At 32.6% G+C, this 25,366-nt stretch overlaps 1 protein-coding gene across 15 annotated transcripts in view; it reads left to right on the top strand.

Moving 5' to 3' along the window:
- Wrn (WRN RecQ like helicase) overlaps positions 1-25,366 on the top strand; it is a 155,033-nt gene that overhangs the window by 84,116 nt on the left and 45,551 nt on the right. For all 15 annotated transcript variants that reach the window (XM_071610233.1, XM_071610231.1, XM_071610229.1 and 12 more), the window contains 6 exons: positions 794-981; positions 6,596-6,770; positions 12,503-12,684; positions 14,529-14,630; positions 15,122-15,214; positions 19,315-19,456. In XM_071610233.1, the coding sequence (XP_071466334.1) occupies positions 794-981; positions 6,596-6,770; positions 12,503-12,684; positions 14,529-14,630; positions 15,122-15,214; positions 19,315-19,456 (882 nt within the window). The remainder of the gene's footprint in view (positions 1-793; positions 982-6,595; positions 6,771-12,502; positions 12,685-14,528; positions 14,631-15,121; positions 15,215-19,314; positions 19,457-25,366) is intronic.

Here is a 25,366-nt window from a genome sequence, read left to right as displayed (position 1 = left end):
CCATTTTTTTCCTGATTATGAAATATAGCATAATTGAGTATGATTCCCTTTTATAATAGGAACAAAAATATGAAGTGTAGTTTTATGGGAGGTATTTTGTTATCGTGCCTTTGAATTTCTGAAAGATTGTATGTTTTTCCTCATGCCTACTATGTTCCTTTTTGGTTGATTATATAATTCAGAGTCTTTGCTAGACTGAAAATAGAGTATGGTTTCATTGCTTTAGGAAGCAATTAATAATACACATTTAATATTATATATACCATGCCATTGATTCACTTTAGTAAGACTGGGAAGAGGTTATCCAGGTCATGGGAAGCTTTGCTTTTAGATATGAAAAGCTGTTAACTGACATATTTCACGAGAGACAAAAAAACAAAACACTAAAACACCAATCTGCCAAAGAAAAACCACAGAAAACACCTCCTTGCTTTATACAGTTAGATTTTCAAAAAAAAAAAGTAAGTAATGCACCCTTACTTATATGGGTACTATTATAGATGTAATAGTTCAAAATAATAACTGGAAAGATAGCGAGCTAATAAATACATTTAATTTAATAAGACAAAGTAAATTGTATTTAGTGCTTATAAATGATTTCTGCTTTTTTTTAAGAAGTAATGTTATGTTTAGAAGACTGAAAACAGTTAAGTAGCTTCTTTTTCTTTTATTAAAAAGTATAATTTTAAGGTATTTTTGACAGTGTACCTCCTGTAACACTCTTTTTGTAAGAAGGCAGTAGAAATATTTAGAATTAGTGAACATTTTTAAAAAATCATGTTTTTTCACTCAGGTTCCAATCATTGCCCTCACTGCAACTGCAAGTTCTTCAATCCGGGAAGACATTGTACGTTGCTTAAAACTGAACAATCCTCAGATTACCTGTACTAGTTTTGATCGACCAAATCTATATTTAGAAGTTGGACGGAAAACAGGGAACATTCTTCAAGATCTAAAGCCATTTCTTGTTAAAAAGACAAGGTAAGGATTTAATGGTTGATGGATTTTTGTAGCTATTTCTTTTTTTATAGAATAATTTATTTATTTTTTTACTATTTCTTTCTAATACATGTTTGACTTATTTCAGCTTTTACCTAGCTGTGGTTCAAGTTAAGTGTGGTATTACATAATCAGTTCAGTAACTTGAGAAAAAGTATATTTTTGAAGTTAGGGACCAATTCTTCTGTTATTTTTATTCCCTGTTGATGCTTGAATAGGAATATTTGTAATCTTTATCATTCTCTTTGCCTTTTTGGGCGGGGGTAACATTTTTTAAAAATTTTTTTATTAGTTGCTCAAAACATTACAATGATCTTGACATATCATACATTTGATTCAAATGGGGTATGTAATCTTAATCTTATTTTTCCACGTGTATAGATTGCAGGATCACATTGGTTATACAGCCACATTTATACATAGGGCCATACTAGTGTCTATTGTATTGTGCTGCCCTTCCTATGCCCCCCTCCCCACCCCTCCCCTCTTCTCTTTCTACCCAGTCTACTGTGACGTTTTTTTCTCTTTTTTCTTCCCCCTCACACCATCTTATATGTAATTTTGCATAACAATGAGGGTCTCCTATCATCTTCCATGCAATTCCCCTTCTCTCTCCCATTCCCACGCACCTCTTGTCCCTATTTAATGGTAATCTTCTTCTCATGCTCTTCCTCCCTGCTCTGTTTTGAGTGGCCCCCCTTATATCAAAGAAGACATTCTGCATTTGTTTTTTAGGGATTGGCTAGCTTCACTTAGCAAAATCTGCTCTAATGCCATCCATTTCCCTGCAAATGCCATGATTTTGTTTTTTAGTGCTGAGTAAGATTCCATTGTGTATAAATGCCACATTTTTTTTTTATCTATTCATCTATTGAAGCGCATATGGGTTGGTTCCACAGTCTAGCTATTGTGAATTGTGCTGCTATGAACATTGATGTATCTGTGTCCCTGTTGTATGCTCTTTTTAGTTAGGTCTTTTTGGTATAGTCCGAGAAGAGGAATACCTGGGTCAAATGGTGGTTCCATTCCCAACTTTCCAAGGAATCTCCATATTGTTTTCCAAATTGGCTGAACCAATTTGCAGTCCCACCAGCAATGTACAAGTGTACCCTTTTCCCCACATCCTTGCCAGCACTTGTTATTGTTTGACTTCATAATGGCTGCCATTCTTAATGGAGTGAGATTTCTGATTGCTAGAGATGGTGAGCATTTTTTCGTGTATTTGTTGATTGATTGTATATCCTCCTCTGAGAAGTGTCTGTTCAGATCCTTGGCCCATTTGTTGATTGGGTTATTTGTTTTCTTGTTGTTTAATTTTTTGAGTTCTTTGTATACTCTGGATATTAGAGCTCTATCTGAAGTGTGAGGGGTAAAGATTTGTTCCCAGGATGTAGGCTCCCTATTTACCTCTCTTATTGTTTCTCTTGCTGAGAAAAAACTTTTTAGTTTGAGTGAGTCCCATTTGTTGATTCTTGTTTTTAACTTTTGTGCTATGGGTGTCCTATTAAGGAATTTGTAGCCCGACCCCACGAGATGGAGATTAGGGCCAACTTTTTCTTCTATTAGATGCAAAGTTTCTGGTTTGATTCGTAGCTCCTTGATCCATTTTGAGTTAACTTTTGTGCAGGGTGAGAGAAAGGAATTCAATTTCATTTTGTTGCATGTGGATTTCCAGTTCTCCCAGCACCATTTGTTGAAGATGCTATCCTTTCTCCATTGCATGCTTTTGGCACCTTTGTCTAATATGCGGTAGTTGTAATTTTGTGGGTTGGTCTCTGTGTCCTCTATTCTGTACCATTGGTCTACCTGCCTGTTTTGGTACCAGCACCATGCTGTTTTTCTTACTATTGCTCTGTAGTATAGTTTAAAATCTGGTATCGCTATACCGCCCGTTTCACTCTTCCTGTTTAGAATTGCTTTTGCTATTCTGGGTCTTTTATTTTTCCAGATGAATTTCATGATTGCTTTTTGTATTTCTGCGAGGAATGCCGTTGGGATTTTGATTGGCATTGCATTAAACCTATAGAGTACTTTTGGTAATATGGCCATTTCAATGATATTGGTTCTGCCTATCCATGAACAAGGTATATCTTTCCACCTTCTAAGGTCTTCTTCTATTTCTCTCTTTAGGGTTCTGTAGTTTTCGTTGTATAGGTCCTTCACCTCTTTTGTTAGTATTTGGTTTTTTTTTTTTTGTTGGTGGGGCGCCAGGGATTGAACTTAGGGGCACTTGACCACTGAGCCACATCCCCAGCCCTGTTTTGTGTTTTATTTAAAGACAGGGTCTCACTGAGTTGCATAGGGCCTCTCTAAATTGCTGAGGCTTGGCTTTGCACTCAGGATTCTCCTCTCTCAGTCTCTAGAGCTCCTGAAATTATAGGCAAACACCACCATGTGGGCTTCTCTGTGTTTTGACACTGTTGGTCTCCATGTCTTATGCAAATGTTTCTTTCTGTTTTTTTTTATGTTAATTCTTCTAATTGATGTCTTTGTTACTTTATATCCCAGACTGAATATCTCCTAACAGATCTCTCTCCTCCTCTTGCTCATTGTTGCACTCTGCACATAACTTTCATATTCATCTTCTGAAAGCACACCTCTTAAATCTTGGAGCACCTTTCTGGAATTCTATTCTAGGGAATGAAGATCAGACTCCTTTGCTTAATATTGGAAGCAATATGTCAATATTTAATATGGAATTTTTTTCTAAAAACAGATCAAGAAATATTCTATACCCATTTTCAGTCCTCTTCAAACAGAGTATAGTAGTAGTAAAACATTGAGAGTCAGAATGCTTTCTACAGATCTGAGACATGAAGTAGAGGGTAATTAAGGCTTCAGATCAATGGTTTTTTATTTCCATTTTCTTCTCTTACTTTGATTCTGCCATTTGTCAGTATTTACATTTTTTCTATTTATTGATTGAAAATGTTTCTTAAAATAGCCTTATTTTGTTTTTATATTCACATTATATATTTTTTAAACATTTTTTTAAGTTGTAGATGGAGATAATATCTTTATTTATTTATTTTTATGTGGTGCTGAGGATCGAACCCAGGGCCTCACACGCACACAACGGCATCCTATCACTGAACTGCAGTCCCAGCTCTCACATTATATTTATTTAGATAATTAGATGAACCTCTTTTGCCTATTTCATTTAATGGTTAGGCAAATAAGGGCTGCTTTTTGTTTTTACTCTCAGGAAATTGTTATGAAGACATAACAGTTTTTAGTAAGTTACTTGGCAGTAAATTCCTTTTGTAAAAGGAATTTTTAGGCTTGATTTGTTAAGTTCAAATTTTTACATATTGTCTGTATCTTTTTAAATTTTAATACTTAATATCATTTTGAATAATACAGATGCATTTGTAAGTTGAAAATGGCTCATTTTTCAGTCCCATTCTCTATGTATATTTACTATTGATATTTTGATGTTTAGCTACATAGACTTCTTTTACTCTATTACTATGCAGACGTGCACCCCTATTTTTTTGTTGTTAAGTTTATAAAGAAATAATTTCATACCATATCCATTTCTCCTTTCATTTAAAGTATCTTTCCATATATTTTATTTTATTAAATTAGGGCCTTAATGTGTAGAATATACTATCCAGATTTTGGTGAGCAGTTTTTTCTTCTTTGAAAATGTGTTTTTTATAATAAGATTTTTGTGAACTTAAAAAAAAAAAAGTTTAGCCTTTCTCACTCCTTTAAGATGTTTACTATCAAAACTTGTGTAGTGTAGGTTATTAATATTATTAATATTACCTGATTTTTCTGTTTAATTTTCAGTAGCCTCTGCCATAGTCCTTCTTAATGATTTTATAAGCATTTAATTTTTAAAAAACATTTATTTTTTATAGTTATAGGTGGACACAATATCTTCATTTTTATTTTTATGTGGTACTGAGGATTGAACCCAGTGCATCATGTATTGTAGGCAAGTGGTCTACCTCTGAGCCACAACCCCAGCCCCAAACATTTAATTTTTAAAAATGTTTGTTTAGGAGGACTGGGGTTGTGGCTCAGTGGTAAACCACTTGCCTAGCATGTGTGAGACTCTGGGTTCAATCCCGGCACCACATCAAATAAAATAAAGGTATTGTGTCCCTGTACATCTAAAAAAATAAAAGATATACATGACAGTAGAGTGCAGTTTGACATATTAAAAAGTTTTTTTAGTATTCCATTATACGAATATACATAATGATGAACATTTAGATTATTTTTCACTATCATAGGTTTACTCTGAATATTTGTATAGTCTTTTGGCAGATAAGTATTTTTATAAAATAAATTCCCAAAATTCAAATTGGAGCCAGACAAGGTGGCACATTTCTGTAACCCCAACCACATGGGAGGCTGAGGCAGGAAGATAAGCAAGTTTGAGGCCAGACTTGGCAACTTAATAAGACCTTTCCTCAAAATGAAAATTTAAAAAAGGAAAGGAGGGCTGGGGATGTGGCTCAAGCGGTAGCGCGCTCGCCTGGCATGCGTGCGACCCGGGTTCGATCCTCAGCACCACATACAAACAAAGATGTTGTGCCCGCCAAAAAACTAAAAAATAATTGTTAAAAAATTCTCTCTCTCTCTCTCTCTTAAAAAAAAAAAAAAAAGGGAAGGAGATGTAGTACAATGGTAAAGTACCCCTGGGTTCTATCCTTAGTACCCAGAAAACAAACAAACTTTAAATTGAAATTACATCAAAGGGTATATGAATTTAAAATTAAATCAAATTACTATTTTTGTAATTATAGATGGACAGATGCCTTTTGTTTGTTTGTTTATTTTATGCAATGCTAAGGATTGAACTCAGTGCCTCATACATGCTAGGCAAGCACTCTGCCACTGAGGTACAGTCTCAGCCCTAAAATAACTTTTCATGAATCTAAAATAGTTGTCTGTCTATAATAATTAAGTCAGCATAAATGAATACCTTTAAGTAAATGAATACATTGAGGTATTAAATGTTTTATGGAAATCATTGTTTACACTCTTAATAAGTAAGCACAAATTTCTACAATAGACATTGAAACAGTTTTTTCTTAAACTTTGATGGTCTCAAGATTGTTAGTAATTACTTCTTTGAACCATAAAAGCAATCTTGCAATATTCCAAAAAGGTCTTTTTTTTTTTTTTTTTTTTTAGTAAATAAGCTCAACTCTATGAACATAAAAGAATAAGAATTTTTATACATATTTCTATATAAATATTCACTTCTACAAAAATTAAGACTAATTGTTTCTCTGTTGTGTTACATTCCTAGAATATTTGCATCAATAGTTGATGCATTTGTATCATGACTTCTGCTAGGACAAACTTACTTGTTTCATATTTTAACTTTGATTTGAACCAAAACTAAGTCAAAAGTTTTTGGAGCTCACTACAACTTATTTCACACGTGATTCTCCATAATGTTTTAGATTTTCATGCAGTTAAATATGTCATTGTTTTTTAATATGCTTTTAGTCTTTTGTTTAATAGAAAGGAAATGTTAAATGAGATAAAACCCAAACTGGTCTGAAATATTCTTCCCCCGCCCCCTTCTTTCTCTCACTATGTTTGTTCTTTTTTTTCCCTTTTTTCCTTCTAGTTCTGATTGGGAATTTGAAGGTCCAACTATCATCTATTGTCCTTCTAGAAAAATGACAGAACAAGTTACTGCTGAACTTAAGAAACTGAAGTTAGCCTGTGGAACATACCATGCAGGCATGAGTTTTAACATAAGGAAAGATGTTCATCATAGGTTCATGAGAGATGAAATTCAGGTGTGAGAATCAATTGTCATTACTCTCTGTGCTCCTTAGAGAAAATAGATATTTCTCAAATTATATCATATCTTTATTAAATACTTTTTGGTATTAAATATAATATAGCTCCTCTGGTTAAGGAAATCAGTCTATATGTAATGTGAAAGGTAAGTGTATGAAAAAACTGTTGCAGATTATTAAGTATAAAAAGCCGTCTGAGATAGGTTTTGTTATGTGAGTTGACTATCCAGGAAGGTGCAATTTGAATAGAGTTTGAAAATGTGAATAGAAGTTTGTAGGCTGGTAGGTGATGAGAGCAGAAGAATTGGTTATAGAATTCCAGGAACAAGGACTAACGTGTGATGTGAGAGTGTTTGCAGGGCTCAGCAAATTATGAGTGGTTTGGAATGACTGGAGGGAAAGAGCAAGGGATAGGAATGGCAAAAACTATGGATAAAGAGGCAGTGAGGAACTGTTAAAAGACTCCTAAGAAAAAGATTAAATGGATTTGTTGGCCAGGTTTATGGATGGCTTTAAAACTTGTAGGAAAGAGATATACTGGGCTTGGTGCTAGATTCCTGTAATTTTTCCTGATTACTTTAACCTTAGAATTTTTCATTTAAATGAGCTTTTATCTAATAGGTAAGATAGATTAAATAATAATTCTAGTTGGAGTTGGCATGAGGGAGAAGGGAGACCTGAACCTCCCAGGCTGTAAGACAGCCTCTGTATGTGTTTTGTAATCCTTAGCATGCCACAGAAAAGAGTTTGAATATTAACATGATGAACTCTTCTGTGTTTTTGAGCAGAATGATATTATCATAAAAATAGACTGGTAGCATTTAATAGGATTAATTTTAAGGGCAGAACTGAAGAAGGGAAGGGTAATGATGAAGTTATTATGAGATGGTGCCACTGAGACTCCTGTCATGATTGGCTTGGTTCAGTAGGCAACCTAGAGAATATCTGGGAGAATTTAAATTCAAGTCACATGAGTTGGTTTCGTTCAACAACTTAATGATGTCAGCATCATATCCACCTGATTACTGTAAGCCAATATAATAGTTCTTCCTCTCAAGAAATGAACTTGCATCAGCCCTGGAGTTTTCTATCAAGCCCTCCCTATGAGAGGTAGTTGTTATCCACCTCAAACTAGAATTGTTCAAACATCTTAACACTTAAGTATAGTTCATATGTACTGTCTATAAAGTTCACTGTGTGTAGGTTTGCTGTAATGCATATCTGCCCCAAAGTATCTATTCTCTTCTTTCCCCTTCTTTGCACAGATGGAAACAGCTGTCATAACTGGACAGAGATTTTATGCAAATTTGTGTTTTTTATTATCTCAGTGGCTTGAAAATTGTCTGATAAAATTTATTAGCTGCCTACTAAATCTTAGCAATCAGTCTTCAAGCCTTTAACTGACCAATGGTTTATTCTTTGTTCAGGTGTTCATTTAATTTAATAATTATTCATTTAGACTAAAATATCTCCCAAAAATATGAGAGAGTACAAACTTTATCCATGTTATTTTGTGATGGTTAATTTCATTGGATGCATCTGATTTTCCTACCAATACACAGCTCCTTTAAATATTAATATTTTGAAATATGGCTTAAAAATCCTTATAGTAATCTTTTAGCTTACACCTGATCTCTAGAAGGGTGTATGTATATATGTGATACTATATTTTCCCTTTCTATGGTGGGATGTCACAAATATTTATACATATTATGAAGATTAATAAGTTAGTATTGATTATTTTACTCTAGCCTAACATCAAGTTTTGTTTTATCTAACAGCTGGTCCAGATAGTCCTTTGTCATTAATTGTTTAGAAGTTCCACATTTGTATTGAAAGTTCTCAAATCACTTTTTCAAGTGATGAAAATATATTTTATCTTCTATATGGAAGAGGCTAGTGCTTTTGCAGTTGATTACTTGTCATTGATATTTATTTAGTGCTTAACGAATGAATGAATATCCTGAATTCTAAATATTCACTTTTCCTGTAATTCTTTTTACAATTGACTTATACCTTAGTGCAGGGCTAAAGTCTAGCTGATATCTTCAACTCTTAATAGCTTAGATGGATTGATGCTTAGAATCTTAATATTTTTAGAAAAATAGACTTTTATTTGTGATTATTATAGCCATATCTAACTATATTTTTATAATTTTAGAAAAATAGACTTTTATTTGTGATTTTTATAATCATATCTAATTATATTTGCATGTAGATTTGCCTTTTAATCTAGCCATTCATTCTTATATTTAATCCTGACTTTTTGTTGTATATCCATTTGTATTTTCACTTGTCCTTTAATGATACCTTAAATTCTCTTTCTTTCTGGAATGAGGCTGCAAATCACTTATTTGATAAAATATATTTATTTATACTTGAAAGTTTATAGGGATATTTTAAAAATAAAGCCTATGGAATTGGTTGATCTCTTCTAAAAATAATATGATTAAAAGTAGAATCATTATTGTGTTGCTTATTAACCCTTAAATATAGAAAAATTGCCTAGTCTTTGTCCAAAGCTTTAACTTATTATTGATTATTATTATTATTGGTGTATTTATTTTTCTCTCACCCTTCTCATCATCCTTTGACTAGTTCAGTAGTTTTCTTCTTTCCTTTTATCCTTTTTATTCTCCTGTCCTATCTTAGCTTACCTATTTTCTTTAAAATGGACTTTAATTTTTATCAGTTATACGTACAACTCCGCAAGTAGCCCCTCATGCCTTTTCACTTCTTTTTCCTACTCTCAACTCTTTTAGCTGAGCCTTTAGGTGTTTAAAACTATTTTTTTTTGCCACGATTTGCCTCTATTGCTACTACTTAATTTTTTTATATGTTTTAGGCATTATCTATTGACTCCCCACTGTGAAGGATGAAAGTTTAGATCTTTTTCACATCCTTTAGTGTCCTTTTCCTCTCCCTCTCCATTTTATGCATTTCTAACCCCATTTTCTCAATTTACTTATTTCTTTCTTTTTCAAGTTTTTTAAAAAAATTATATATGACAGTGGAATGCATTACAATTCATATTACACATATAGGGGACAATTTCTCATAACTCTGATTGTATACAAAGTATATTCACACCAATTCCTGTCTTCATACATGTACTTTGGATAATGATGTCCATCACATTTCACCATCATTTGTAACCCCATGCCCCCTCCCTTCCCCTCCCATCCCTCTACCCTATCTAGAGTTTATCTGTTCCTCCCATGCTCCCCCTCCCTACCCACCTATGGTGTAGGGGCTTCCTTTCTTATATAGAAAAAATATTCAGCATTTGATTTTTTGGGATTGGCTAACTTCACTTAGCATTATCTTCTCCAGCTCCATCCATTTATTTGCAAATACCATGATTTTATTCTTTTATTGCTGAGTATAATATTCCATTGTGTATATATGCCACATTTTTTTAATCCATTCATCTACTGAAGAGCATCTAGGTTGGTTCCACAGTTTAGCTATTGTGAATTGTGCTGCTATAAACATTGATGTGGCTGTGTCCCTGTAGCATGCTGTTTTTTAAATCCTTTGGGTATAGACCGAGGAGTGGAATAGCTGGGTCAAATGGTGGTTCTATTTGCAGTTTTCCAAGGAATCTCCATACTGCTTTCCATATTGGCTGCACCAATTTATAGTCCCACCAATAATGTATGAATGTACCTTTTTCCCCACATCCTCACCAATTTTCTTACAATTTTTTTTTTTAAAGACGAAGTCTCCCTTCTTAGCAAAAGAAACATTCAATAAGGTGAACAGAGAGCCTACATTTTGGCAGCAAATTTTTGTTACACTCATGTCAGAGCACTAATCTCCAGGATATATAAAGAACTCAAAAAACTTAACACCAAAAAATACCAAACAACCCAATCAATAAATGGGCTAAGGAGCTGAACAATCACTTCTCAGAAGATATGAATTTGATCAACAAATATATGAAAAAATGTTCAACATCTCTAGTAATTAGAGAAATGCAAATCAAAACTACTCTAAGATTTCATCTCATGCCAGTCAGAATGTCAGTTATTAAGAATACAAACAACAGTAAGTGTTGACGAGGATGATAGATGCAGGTAGATGGATGGAGTTGAAGAATATTATGCTAAGAGAAGTAAGCCAATCCCAAAAAACCAAAGACCAAATGTTCTCTCTGATAGGTGGATGCTGATCCATAATGGGGAGCTGGGAGGCATGGGGAAAATGGAGGGAACTTTGATTGGGCAAAGGAGAGGGAGGGTAGGGAGGGTGCATGGGGGCAGGAAAGACAGTGGAATGAGATGGACATCATTACACTAGGTACATGTATGACTGCACATATGGTGTGATGCTACATCGTGTACAACCATAGACATGTAAAATTGTGCTGCAATTGTGTACAATGAATCAAAGTGCATTCTGCTGTCTTATATACCTAATTTAAATACATAAATAATAATAATAATAAAAGACGAGGTCTCCCTGTATTGCTGATCTTGAGTTCAGGCTGATCTTGAACTCCTGTGCTCAAGTAATCCTCCTCAGCTTCATGAGTAGCTGAGATTATAGGCATTATTTGTATCATAATTTTATTTCATTGTACAAGATTTACACAATTACTCTGTAAAGGTTTTTTTTTTAAATCTTTAAGCAATGCAGTCATGTAGTTTATTACGGTTACTTGTCTCTCTCTCTCTCTCTCTTTTTTTTTTTGTAGTGGGGATTGACCCCAGAGGTGCTTAGCTACTGAGCTGAATCTCCAGCCCTTTTTGTATTTTTTTATTTTGAATTATATTAAATTTTACTAAATTTATTAGTAAAGTTGGTTACAGCCTTGCTAAGTTGCTGAATTTGTGATCCTCTTGCCTCAGACTCCTGAACAGATAGGATTACAGGAGTGAGCCACCATGCCCAGCTCTTTTTGTATTCTTTTTTGTTGTTGTTCTTACATGACAGTAGAATGCATGTATAAGTCATACATAAATGAAGTATAACTTCTCATTCTTGTAGTTGTACCTGATGTAGAATTATACTGGTTGGGTAATCATATATGTATATAGGGTCATAATGTCCTATTCATTCACTCCTTTCTGTCTAGTACAGAGTACCTCTATTCTTCCCTAGCCCCCCACCCCCTTATTGTGGATTAGCATCCACATATCAGAGAAAACATTTGGCCTTTGATTCTTTGGGATTGGCTTATTTCACTTATCATGATAGTCTCCAGCCCCATCCATTTACTGGTATTCTTATTGTTAATACTTGTTAAGATTTCTTAGCATATACATGCATATTAGGTATTCTGTCATTTCCTCTTAAGGATATAGAGAAAATTAAGGATGAAGTGAAAATTATGTTTCACTTCACCATCTTTAATGAGACGTTTTTCTGTCTTAGAATCATGTTAGGATAAGATACTTTGCTATGTAGTAAGATACTTGAATACTTCATAATATAAACATTTCATTTAATACAATAAATATTTTTAAGACCCTCTTTTGTGTCTCACACTCACAGATGTTCAGAGAACCCACTTATTTTATGCTTTTTATAGAGAATGAACAGCAATCCCATTTTATAGTTACCAATCTTTAATAAGTAAATTGGGCAGATACTCTTTTATTCTATAGGTGATTTGTTGAAATTATATTAAATTTAGTTTTATGCCAGATATTTTAATGATTGAATTATTGTTAAAGTTTTAATTCTGTTAAATATGTTTGTCAAACTATGTTATTTATTCTCAGTGTGTCATCGCTACTATAGCTTTTGGAATGGGCATTAATAAAGCTGACATTCGCAGAGTCATTCATTATGGTGCTCCTAAAGAAATGGAATCATATTATCAGGAAATTGGTAGAGCTGGCCGTGATGGACTTCAAAGTTCTTGTCATATACTCTGGGCTCCAGCAGACTTTAACTTAAATAGGTAAAAACTATTGTTTTCACCTTGCATATTTCTTTCTTTCCAAGAAAATATTGAAGCAGGGTCTAAAATTTCAAGTAATTTGCAGGTATATTTAAAGTAAAAAAAACAAGATTAGGTAGAGAGAAGTGAGGGGAGGGGAGGAGAAGGGGGGAATGGAAGGACAGTAGCATAAAGTAGACATTATTATTGTTGTGGGTATATACGTGACTGCATGACCAATGTAATTCTGCAACCTGTACACTCAGAAAAATGAGAAATTATATCCCATCTAATTCAAATGTATGATATGTCAATATCATTGTACTGTCATGGGTAACTAAGTAAAACAAATTAAAAAAAAATAAAAATAAAGCACCCAAATCAACCAACAAATGAAAGCAAAAATCCAAAACAGACAACATCTATGAAGAACATTGATGATAAATGTTGCCACATAGAGGAGATGACCTAATTTTAGCCATTCCTGAGTGTGAGGAATTACCTAAATAAGTTTTATACTTAGGCATATAACATAGATCTTACAGAATACTTTCCTACTGTTGTACATCAAGTGAATAGTATTTTTTCCTCCTCATGTCTTCTCATGTTGTAATATGTCTTCAGCCATAGTTACCTTAGAGTCTGTTTGTTTATTCTTTCATATATGTATGGAGCATAATTCAGAAATCAGTTTCATTCTGTAGTTCCTTTTCCTTTCCCTCCTCCCTCCCCTTCATTTGCCTTCTTCTGTTTATTCTTGGAAAGGTATACAAAGCTATTCGGGAGATTTTTATCATTTGATATTGATACTTATAAAATTTATTCACAGAAGACTAGACAAACAGGGTGAGCTTAGTTGCACTGGCTTTTTAGAAGATAATGTGTTTTAATACTATTTAACAATTTTTAAAAAATATATTCTTAGTTGTAGTTGGACACAATATCTTCATTTATTTTTATGTGGTGCTGAGGATCGAACAGAATGAACAGAAATCCCATTTTATAGTTACCAAGTGCGAGGCGGGCGCTCTACCACTGAGCCACAGCTCCAGCCCGATTTAACAATTTTTAATAAATTCAGTATTATAGAAGAAAATCAATTATACTTGTTTGAGGAAGAAATTTATTTCTTATACTTTATTGGTGTTCCTGCATACCCCAATATACAAAGTTAGTTTTGGAGGATCAAGAAATTCTCTGAAGACTTAATAGGGATAAAGACTCCTACTGGTAATGAGCCTCTTTTGGTATTCTTTATATAAATGCATTCAGTTTCTTAGAAAATAAATTAAAATAATGCATAGACTTACCTGGGAAAAGGTAAAAATTTGTGTATAATAAAAGATTTGCTGGAAATCAAAAAGTTTGTGACATATAAATCAAAATGAAGAACTAGCATGTATAGTAATTTTTCAAAGGCAGCTTAAGAATTGTTACTTGGACATAGGTAGAATTCTTTTTCTTTTTTTGATACCAGGGATTGAACTCAGGCCACTAAACCACACCCCCAGCCCTATTTTGAATTTTATTTAGAGAAAGGTTTCACTGAGTTGCTTAGTGCCTTGCTTTTGCTGAGGCTAGCTTTGAACTCTGAATCCTCCTGCCTCAGCCTCCCTAGCCTCTGGGATTATAGGTATGCGCCACCACGCCCGGCACCGGTAGAATTCTTTTGAAAGCAATTTTTATAAAAATTACAAAAGTGCTTCCCTCCTTTGGGGGCATTGATTGTGAAGAAATATAAGAGAACTTTCTAGGATGATTAGAAATATTCTTTATCCTAATATGAGTGTGAGTTTTGTAGGTTATGAAAATAAGCAGTAATAAATAATAGTTTCACGTATCCCTGTGAAATTTTGAATTGACAGGAACTGCCTTACTGAGATACGTAATGAAAAGTTTCGATTATACAAATTAAAGATGATGGCAAAAATGGAAAAATATCTTCATTCCAGGAGATGTAGGCGACAGTATGTATTATTTATTTTATTTTATTTTTTTTTGTACTCTTGATTGAACCCAGGGATACCCTACCACTGAGCTGTATCCCCAGTCCTTTTTATTTTTTGTTTTGAGATAGGATCTTGATGCTTTGTCCAGTCTGGCTTAGAACTTGTATTCTTCCTGCCTCAGCCTATTGAGTAGCTGGGATTATGGGCATGTACCACCATGCTCAGCTGTATTACTTATTTTATATCAATTAGTAGCCTGGGTTTATGAAAACTCAGGCTATTTCTCTTTTAAGAAAAACATTTGCTAAATAATTAGAATTATTTTGAAAGAATATTTTGTTGATGTTATGGTATGCTCAGTTTTAAAGGCAGCTTTCTTTGTGCCTGAGTAAACTAAACTCAAATAATGAGGTTCCAAGCAAATAATTAATGGTGATTTTATCTATTTTTAGCAATGAAGTTAACGTGTGTGTATTTATTTATTTAATTTAAAATTTTCTCTTGGATAGAATGATCTTGTCTCATTTTGAGGACAAACAACTAAGAAAGGCCTCCATGGGTATTATGGGAACTGAAAAATGCTGTGATAATTGCAGATTCAGGTACAGATTTCTTCTTGATGAACATTCTAAAATTTCTCTCTTTTTTTAGGTCATATTTAATTGAATTTTTGTTGAATGTATATTTTAGTTTTTTTAAACTAAATGAATTTATTTAAAAATTAAAAAGCAAACAATTTAGAGTATTTTACTTTATGTAATAGATAAAACAATAGAAGGGTAGACCTAAACCTAAACATAATCAATTGTTAAATGTAAATTGTCTAAAAATATCATTTAAAGGTGTAAATTCTCAGGATTGATTTAAAAATGTGACCCTATCTTATATGCTGTAAGAAATCCACTGCAAGTATATTTATATAGGTAGGTTAACAAAAGAATGAAACATAGTGTACCATGAAAACACAGGTCAAAAGAAAGCTGAAGTTGCTGTTTTAATGTTGTGCAGTGGACACTTTGGAACAAAAAATACTAGCGGGAATAAAAGAGGACATTGCATGATGTAAAAGGATCAGCTCACTCATTTATTAGTCTTGATTCTCCAGAGAAATAGGATGAATGGTTTTATATTAAAGGGGGAAGGATGAAAGGAATTATGTGGAGTTGGTTATAAGGAATTGGCTTACACAGTTGTGGGGGTTGGCAAGTTAAGCAGTCTGGAAACATGGGCAAGAGTTGATGTTGCTGTCTTGAAGTGGAATTCTTTCTTCAGCTACATTTTTTGCTCTTAACATTTTCAACTGATTGGACGAGACTTACCCACATTATTGATGGTAACTTCCTTTAATTAAAGCCAGCTGATTATGAATATTAATCACAGCTACAAAATATTTTCACAGCAACCTCTAGATTAGTATCTGACCAAACAACTGAGTACCTCAGACTAGCCAAGTTACACGTAAAATCAACTATCCCAACCAAGAAGACATCCTAAATGTTTATATACTCAAAGAAAGAACCTAAAAGACCTGAAAGGAGAATAGAGAATCCACAATTATAGTTGGTGACTTTAACATCTTCTCTCAGTAATCAATAGAAGTAGTAGAACAAAAAAAATCACTAAGGGGATAAGAATAAACAGAACTGTCAACAACCTGGATATAATTAGTTTTTAAAAGAACACTTCATCCAACAGCAACAGAGTACACATTCTTTTTAAGGGAAGATGGAATGTTACAAACATGAATCATACTCTGGGTCATAAAACAAAATTTTAATAAATTTGGAAGTAATCTATTTGGATAAAGTATGTGTTTTGACTATACTGGAATTAAACTAGAAAGTTGTAACAGAATGATATGAGGAAAGTCTCTAAACCCTTGGAAATTAAATAGCACACTTCTAAACTATTAATCAGAGAGAAAGTCTCAAGTGAAATAAGAAAATATTTTTAACTGAATGGAATAAAAATACAAAAATGTTTAGTATACAGCTATGCTAGGAAGGAAATTTATAGCATTAAATATTAAAAAAGGAGAGAGGTTTCAGACCAGTTAAGCTTCCAACATAAGAAACAAGCAAATCAAAGCAAAATAAAGCAAATGGAAGTGGAAGGAAGGAAATAATATAGATAAGAGCCTAAATTAGTGAAATAGAAAACAGAAAAAAGAGTAGTAAAAAACAGTGAATGCAAAAGGTCATTATTTGTTAAGGTCAACAAAATTGATAAAAACTTCTAGCAAGACTGACAGAAGAAAGAGAAATAGATTTATTAATAGCAGGCATGGGAGAGGGAATTTTGCTACAAATCCAGTAGACATTAATAAGGATAAGAATAAAACACTATGAACAACTTACATATAAATTCACTAATGTAGATGAAATTACTTAATTTAATTACTTAATAATCTCAAACTAACCATACTCAGCCACAATGAAATAGGTGAACTTGAATGGTCCCCCAAGCATTAGAGGAAGTGAATTCCTTATTAACAGCCTCCGAAAATAAAATTTCTAGCCCTGAAGGCTTCAGTGACAAAATCTGGCCAACATTTGAAGAAGAAATAACACCAGTTCTACAATATGGTTCCATTTATATGATATTCTCTGAAACTTGTATTTAAACTGTAGGGATGAAGAGAAGATCAGCGGTTGCCAGAGGTTAGTGAGAATGAGAAGGTATACAAAACGGTAGCACAAACGAGTATTTTGAGTGATAGATTTGTTTTGTGTCCTGAGTATGGTGAGGATTAGGTGAATCTATATATGTGGATCTATGATGTGTTAAAATTTGTAGAACTTTACACAAATATGACTAATGTAACTCTTTATTGATTGAAAAATTAAAACAAATGATACACCTGCTTGAGTTAGCCATATACTTTTGTGTGGTAGATACATTATTATAAAACACAAGGTATGCTATTAGGATTGGAGATGTTCTCTGCATAATGATAAATAGTTCCTTCACCAAGAGAACATTGTTTTCTGTCTCAAAAAACAAACAAGGTAAAACAAAACAGAAAACTCATTCCCATAAAGCACAGATTGAGGGAACTCAAAGAAATAAACAAATCTGCCCTCAAAGTGGAAAAGTTTGATATAATTTTTTAGTTATTGGTAGGTTAAATAATTAAAAAAAATTAGCAAGTTATAGGAAATTTGGTCACTATAGTACAAATTTTATTTATTAGGCACCTAGTAATAGAAAACTTATCAAGCAGCTAGAGAAGTGGATGTAAATTACTTTATTTACTTCATGATCCCCCTAACAAATGATCAGTATTTGTATCCCACACTGGGCAAATGTCAGAATACAGGTAACTTGGACTGAAATAATTAACCTTTCAGCCCACCTAGAATCTGTTTGCAGCATATTAGTTGGGAAAAACTGAATGAGAGTCTATACTTCTCATGTATACATGGAGTATTTATAAATATTGACTACAAGAGCAGGGGTTGGCAATATGATATTTGGGCCATATCCACTTCACTTACTGCCTGTTTTTCTGTAAATAAAATTTTGGTGGAACTTTGCCATGCCCTTCTGTTTATGATGACTGCTTGAGTTAAGTAGTTATCTACAAAACCCATTGTGGTCTACAAGGCCTGATGTATTTGTTATCTGGCCTTTTATGGAAAATGTTTTCTGACCCCTTTACTAAATTATAGTTTATCTCAGCATTTTTCAATGAATTGGTATCTAATTCACCACATATTCTGATAATATATTAAAATCTGATAGTAAACTAAAAGATAAATAAAAAATTCTTATGCATCTGGAAATCTAAAATAATACTTTTAAATAACTTAAAGAAAAATCAAACTGGAAATTAAAATATTTTTAGAATTTAGTGATAATTATATTAAAAACCAATAAATGCAATACAGGTAGTTCTTTATGAGAATTTGATAGCTTTAGTTACTCTTATTAGTAGAGTAAATTAACCAGGTAATCATCCTACTAAAGATGTTAGAATAGAAGAATAAACCTAAACATAGTTTTTCCCCTTCCCTCCAAACATTATTTTATCTGGAATATTGAATGCATTCTTATTGCTATGAAAGTTATCAGTTGAATTAGGTGGTTGATTTTTCCCTAAGGATTTTTTTGTTGCTGTTCTTGACCTAAAAAAAAAATCAAATTTATATTAATAAAAATTTCATATCAAGTTGAAGAATGATTTATGAATTTACCTTATGTACACTTAAATGAAGAGTTTATATCTTTCTGTCATAATTTATAGTTTAAACTATAAGTTAGAGTTTAAACTAACAGTTTATTGGATAGGAGATTTTCTTTTTAAGTTAAAATTTTCTTTTGTAATAACCCCATTTTTTTTCCAACAAAACCTAACACAAAAGTCCAATGTTCATATATAATCCATCAAGTGGAACTGTCGTACTTTCTTGAACTTCTTAGTCTTCTTCCATCTAAGGTCTGGGCCACTTGCCATGAAACTTGGCTTCTTAGGACACTAGAGGGGAACCATTAGCATAACATTCTGGGATGCTGTATTATAGTTTATTTGTCATGTTTGAGATACTTCACATGCTCTTGGCTATATAAATTTTGTATCTTCTACAGCAGTTGACACATTTGAGATATTTTTTACTTGGCTAATTTGCACATTAAATCTTTTTTTATTGCTTAAGGTATGTATTTTGTTTATGCTGTCTTAATAATTAATATTTTTATTCAGATTGAATCATTGTGATTCTAATAATGACTCAGATGATACATCACAGGACTTTGGTCCACAAGCATTCCAGTTGTTATCTGCTGTGGGCATCTTAGAGGAAAAGTTTGGAATTGGGGTTCCAATTTTATTTCTCCGAGGATCTGTAAGTATATGTGAATGACCTTCTTAGTTCTTTTTTTGCTCCTGTTATGGTTTCTTTAAAGATTTATTGTGTTGTGATTATAGCTTTGACTTTAGGTGAATTATTAGAAATGAAGAAAATCAACATTAATTTACATTTAAACCCTGCAATTCACTACTTCTGACAGAACATATATGTGTCACATCTATTGTTGTTTGATGTTCCAAGCTTATGTTCATCTTTGCGTCTCAGTCTGAAGTATTATATTAGTTTATTACATTGTTGGGGTAAATCCCTAGACTGATCTTTCTTAGGATAGTTAAGGCATGTTAACTTTCATTATCAAGGCGCTGGTGGAATAAAGTTGGATTTTTTTGGTACCCAGGAAAGAATTTTAAAATAAGCAAAACTGTAGTTTTGAGGATAATTTTGTAAATGTCTTAGTTCATAACAATATTTGGCAACATATTTGTTTTCCTCTTCTGTTTCCTACCAGAAGTATAAAATACCAAGAAAAAAATTTGACTTTACTTTTGTTTTGTAAAATAAAATATGATTTTATTCCTGATAGAACAAAATTAAGTGTTCTATGTTGATACTAGTTGACTAAACTAAGAGTGGAAAATAGGACACTTTACAGTTACATACATTTATTTTAAATATTCTTTAAAATTCTTATTTTGTATGTAGAATTTATAAAACCATTTTTTTTCAAAGAATTTTAATTTTTTTTTAAAGAGAGAGAGAGAGAGAGAGAGAGAGAGAGAGAGAGAGAGAATTTTTTAATATTTATTTTTTAGTTCTCGGCGGACACAATATCTTTGTTGGTATGTGGTGCTGAGGATGGAACCCTGGCCGCACGCATGCCAGGCGAGCGCGCTACCGCTTGAGCCACATCCCCAGCCCAATAAAACCATTTTAGATAAGCATTTATTTGTTAAATAGTCAAATGCTCATGTGAATATTTTTTAGTTTTTATTTTGTTTAGAAAGGAACCTGTTAACTTAGTTAAGAAATATTTTTAATAGTTGAAAACATATTAACTTTTCATTTACTGATATTTTAATATTCTGAATGGTGTTTACATTTTTATTTTTAAATCACAAGTTTGATCAGAAATTTAATAGTGGAAGTGTCACCTAAGGAACTTTGTTTTAATTCCTATGAGTGATACTATATTTTTTATTTAAAAAACAAACAAACAAATTGCATGGGACAGCTTAAATATAATTGAGATCTATAATTTTTTAAATTTTTATCACCTTTAACACCTTTGTACCCCAGCTGAATGTATAACTTATAAACATTATCCTTGTTTTAATTTGGTATAATCCAGTAGTATCCAGTATCAACAAATAAGTTTAAGTGGGCTCATAGACTAACTTGAACTGGTCACAAGAGGGATCAGATTTCACCTATTATTTGAAAACCAACTCAGACCTTTTATACTGACAGTGTCTTTTGGGAGTCCTCAAATTAAGAAGTTTATCCTTTGTGAAATTTTATACTACCCTTGCTAGATAAAAGTGTAAAACTTTTTAAAAAGTACCACTTAATGAAAATTTAGAGACACTAACTGCAGTGAAAATAAGGTAAGTTCCCTATCTACCCCCCACCCCCCATTTCAGTGATCTTGCTATCTACTGGGATATTATTTTAAAAATTATAATTGTAATACCTTTGGGAATTGTTCTCCTTAACCAATTTAGGATACATTAATATCTTTGTAGATAATTTTGATCTGTAAAATGATGTGTCTTAAACAGAGAAACTTTTAGAGTTTTTAAAAGAAATAATGTTATGTGTGCAAATATATAACAAATGCAATTTCAGCAATACATGATGTTGTTCATCTACACAAGATTTTCCTAAATAGCATAAACATTTATGCAGCTTATTCACAAGTTTGTAAGTGGAGTTTAAAATTTTGTTTTAAGATCATGTTTTATTAGAAATTAAATCATGATAGTATTGCCTAAGGAACTTTGTTTTAAATTGTTCACCATCTAAAAAATTTTACACCCCCTGTGTGAATATGGACAATATATACAGTGGCCTTAATTTTATAGATTAGAAAATGGAAACACAGTCATTAATCTGTATAGGAAAGATTAAGTGAAACATCTTTTCTGATCATATTATTAACATGCTAAACCTTATCATTGCTCCAGCATTGTATAGTGCTTTTCATAAAAGATGATTTTACCTAGACAGCCATTGGAACTATTGGTAAGTTTTAATCAAACTCTGATTTTCAAAGTACCTAACAGGAAAGGACTGCCCATTGATTTTCTAGACAACCAATTTCATCTGATTAAAATATATTCCTAGAGATGATTATGGTTACTTTATCCTTTGATTTTATTTTACACGGAATTAACAGCTCAAAATGATTTTCTGAAGCCCTAAAGTGGTAATCATGAACCTCTTTTGCTTGTAGGAACTGAGAAAGAGTCTGTGTATTTGTGTGTGTGTGTCTGTGTGAGAGAGATTTAATAGAAGCTCTGGACATGTTTTGTACTCTTAAGAACTTAGAATTCAACGCTTCTTGAGTTGAAGTTTATAGCTATTTTTCCACTAGTTATTAAACATCTATTTTTGTGTTAGGCACTATATTGTATTTTTTAGGGGATCCAAAGTTGAATTAGATGAGGCTTATCATCTAGTGTAGAAAATATTACTTGGATGTAAGTATAATATAGTTTAGAAAGAGGTAAAGGATATATGAACCGATAGGAACTATTATTGAAGTCCTAGAGAGAGTATTCTTAGGGGAATTAGAAGTGTTTGTGAAGATTTAATTGGAGCTTTCTGTTTTATGGGGGATACAGTAGATTTCTGAGAGGTATAGTTGATTTGGACATTTGGAGAAAGAATGAAGGAAGAAGGATGGAGGAAAATGCTTTTCCCAGCAGAAAGAATTACTACAAAAAGCAATTGTGAATTTTAAAGAAGTTAATTTGGAAAAGTGGCAAAATTTTAGTCTTTTGTTTTTCTCTGTCAGATACTAGGTCAGAAAACTGTTTATCAAAAACTCATATGTCAAGTAGTGTAATTTGACTAGTCAGTTAGTTCTCTTTATTGCAACTGTTACTCATCAGTTAGATTTCCACATTCCAAGAGTTTAAGTTTTGTTGACCCTGTTTTTCTAACCTGATTTTTAAAGGAAAATAATGAGATGAAAATTTCCTTTTTAAGACTTCATCCCATAGAAGTATAGACTCTTAGTGCCAAAACTTGGCAAAAAGACTGGCCCTATCGTTTTATTTTATTCTAATTGAAACAGAGTTTTTAAATGATCTGGTCTAGGCCATACTGTTACTTTGTGCCAGTAGCAGGATGGACAAATAGCTTTCCTAACAGTGCCTTTGTGTTTATTATGCTATTAAATGCACTTCTAAATTTGTATTTTTAAATCGAATTATCTAGAGATACTAAAATGAAGATTTGTTATTGGTTGACGAGTGATATGTGTATAAAATTGTGCCCTCTATAAAAATCAATACCCAAAGCCCTATATTCTCTTCATAGCAGCTTTCCCATTCCAGGCAGTTTGACTCTTGACAGTAGATAACCTGGAAAATTAAATTAACTGAAACATTAAAGCAATTAATGGAGGATGTTTTTCTTGGAGTGAGAAATCATCAAACATTTGTTGTTGAAAATTCTTACTGCAGTTTGCTTTAATTCTGGTTTTTTTTTTTTTTTAAGTTACTTGGTTCCATTTGGGTTTCTAGTTGAAAAGGGAATATATGATTTCTTTAAAACAAAAATGTTCTTTATCAAAGAGCAAAGATACTTCATTCTCTGCATGATTATTACCATGGAAACAAGACAGTGAAAATTTATTCACATAAAACTCAGTATTCACAATGATTCTTAATCATAAAGGGAAGAGACAGTTACTCCTGACTAGTTAGAAAAAGCTTTATTGCTTCATACTAGTAGATGTACACAGATTCACTTCAGGTTTTTTTTCTGCTTAGGAAAGGAAAATCTATCAGTAATTTTTAGTGTCTAAGAGAACTAGAAAGTGCTAGTTAGGCAACTTAATACCTTTTGGTGTTACTAGTTTATAAGCAGTAGAATATTCTACTACAAAGGTGAGCCCCATAGCAGATGTACAAGACTATTAGCAAATGTTCCAGAGGAAACTAATACTGTTAGATTAGGGAATTCAGGTTCAGTTAAAGGGTCTGCTGTTAACTAGTAAAAAGAAAGTTAATATTACTGAGACAGGATTTGTCCTACTTACTCACTTCACCTGTATAATATTCCCAAGACATAGAAACTATTATTATACTTGCATATCAAGTCAGGCCTAGAAGCATAGTTGAATAACTTGCCAGAGCAGTGACCTAAACCCAGGTAAAGTAGCTTAAAAACCTACCTAGTATATTGGTTGTGTATGTGGGTGTATGTATGCATGCAGAGTACATGTAAAACTAATAAAAAATTGGTGCTAGTTGTCTTGGAGGCCTATGTTCTATCCTAGTTGTAGTACAAAGACACTGTGGGATGTGACATAACATGTTTGATTATTTGTTAGAGTATAAGTAAGAAAATGACTTAAGATAGATCAAACAGATTCAGCTTTCCTTTCAGTTGTTAAATTCTATGATATTTTCTTTTATGTCACTTATTTTTTGAAATAAATTTTATGTGTATATTTTTAAGGTAAACAGCACTATGTTTGGAGGGTACATAAGTATAATAAAATGGTTCCTGGAGTGAAGCAACATAGTATATCCATTATTTCAACATAGTTACCAATTTTTTATTTATTTGTTTGTTTGCTTGTTTTTGTGGCAAGAGCACCTATTCATTTAACAGGAATCCCAATTATAGTACTGTTTTATTAACTATAGTTCTCATGTTGTACATAAGGTCGTTAGATTTGTTCATCATATGTATTTGATGTTTGATTTTTAAACATTCTATTCAAATCAACCAAAGTGAGAGTTAGCATAGGCAAAGATTGTGGGTAAGAAAAAAAGTGTCGTGTCATACCTAGTTTATATTTCTCTAAATCTTGTTCTAATAACATTTTCATAAATATAATCATCATGCTTCTAAAATTCCTTACTTTGTTTATTTTAATAAACCTTCTATTTTTATTTTGAAAATTTAATAGAGAGCAACTATAGACTGTTAACTACTCCTGGCGGAAGCCTTTGTTTATATTCCAGTATCTAGGCACTGATGTCTCGGACTCTGGTGGGAATTTAGTCTCCTTTACTTCATTTCATCCTAGCTTCTTTTTTTGAGGGATATACCTTACTTAGGCTATTTTTGGAAATCTGTGCCTTAGAAACGGTAGTAAATGACATAAATGTGTTAATATACCTGTTTTGGAATTCACATTTTTTTAAGGTTTTATTTATTTATTTTTATTGGTTGTTCAAAACATTACAAAGCTCTTGACATATCATATTTCATACATTAGATTCAAGTTGGTTATGAACTCCCAATTTTACCCCAAATACAGATTGCAGAATCACATCGGTTACACATCCACATTTTTACATAATGCCCTATTAGTAACTGTTGTATTCTGCTACCTTTCCTATCCTCTACTATCCCCCCTCCCCTCCCCTCCCATCTTCTCTCTCTACCCCATCTACTGTAATTCATTTCTCTCCTTGTTTATTTTCCCATTCCCCTCACAACCTCTTATATGTAATTTTGTATAACAATGAGGGTCTCCCTCCATTACCATGCAATTTCCCTTTTCTCTCCCTTTCCCTCCCACCTCATGTCACTGTTTAATGTTAATCTTTTCTTCCTGCTCTTCCTCCCTGCTCTGTTCTTAGTTGCTCTCATTATATCAAAGAAGACATTTGGTATTTGTTTTTTAAGGATTGGCTAGCTTCACTAAGCATAATCTGCTCTAGTGCCATCCATGTCCCTGCAAATTCCATGATTTTGTCA

This window comes from Marmota flaviventris, chromosome 3, assembly GCF_047511675.1.
Source record: "Marmota flaviventris isolate mMarFla1 chromosome 3, mMarFla1.hap1, whole genome shotgun sequence".
NCBI lineage: Eukaryota > Metazoa > Chordata > Mammalia > Rodentia > Sciuridae > Marmota > Marmota flaviventris.
The sequence above is the reverse complement of the archived record's forward strand: the minus strand, read 5'-3'. Positions and strand labels throughout refer to the sequence as shown.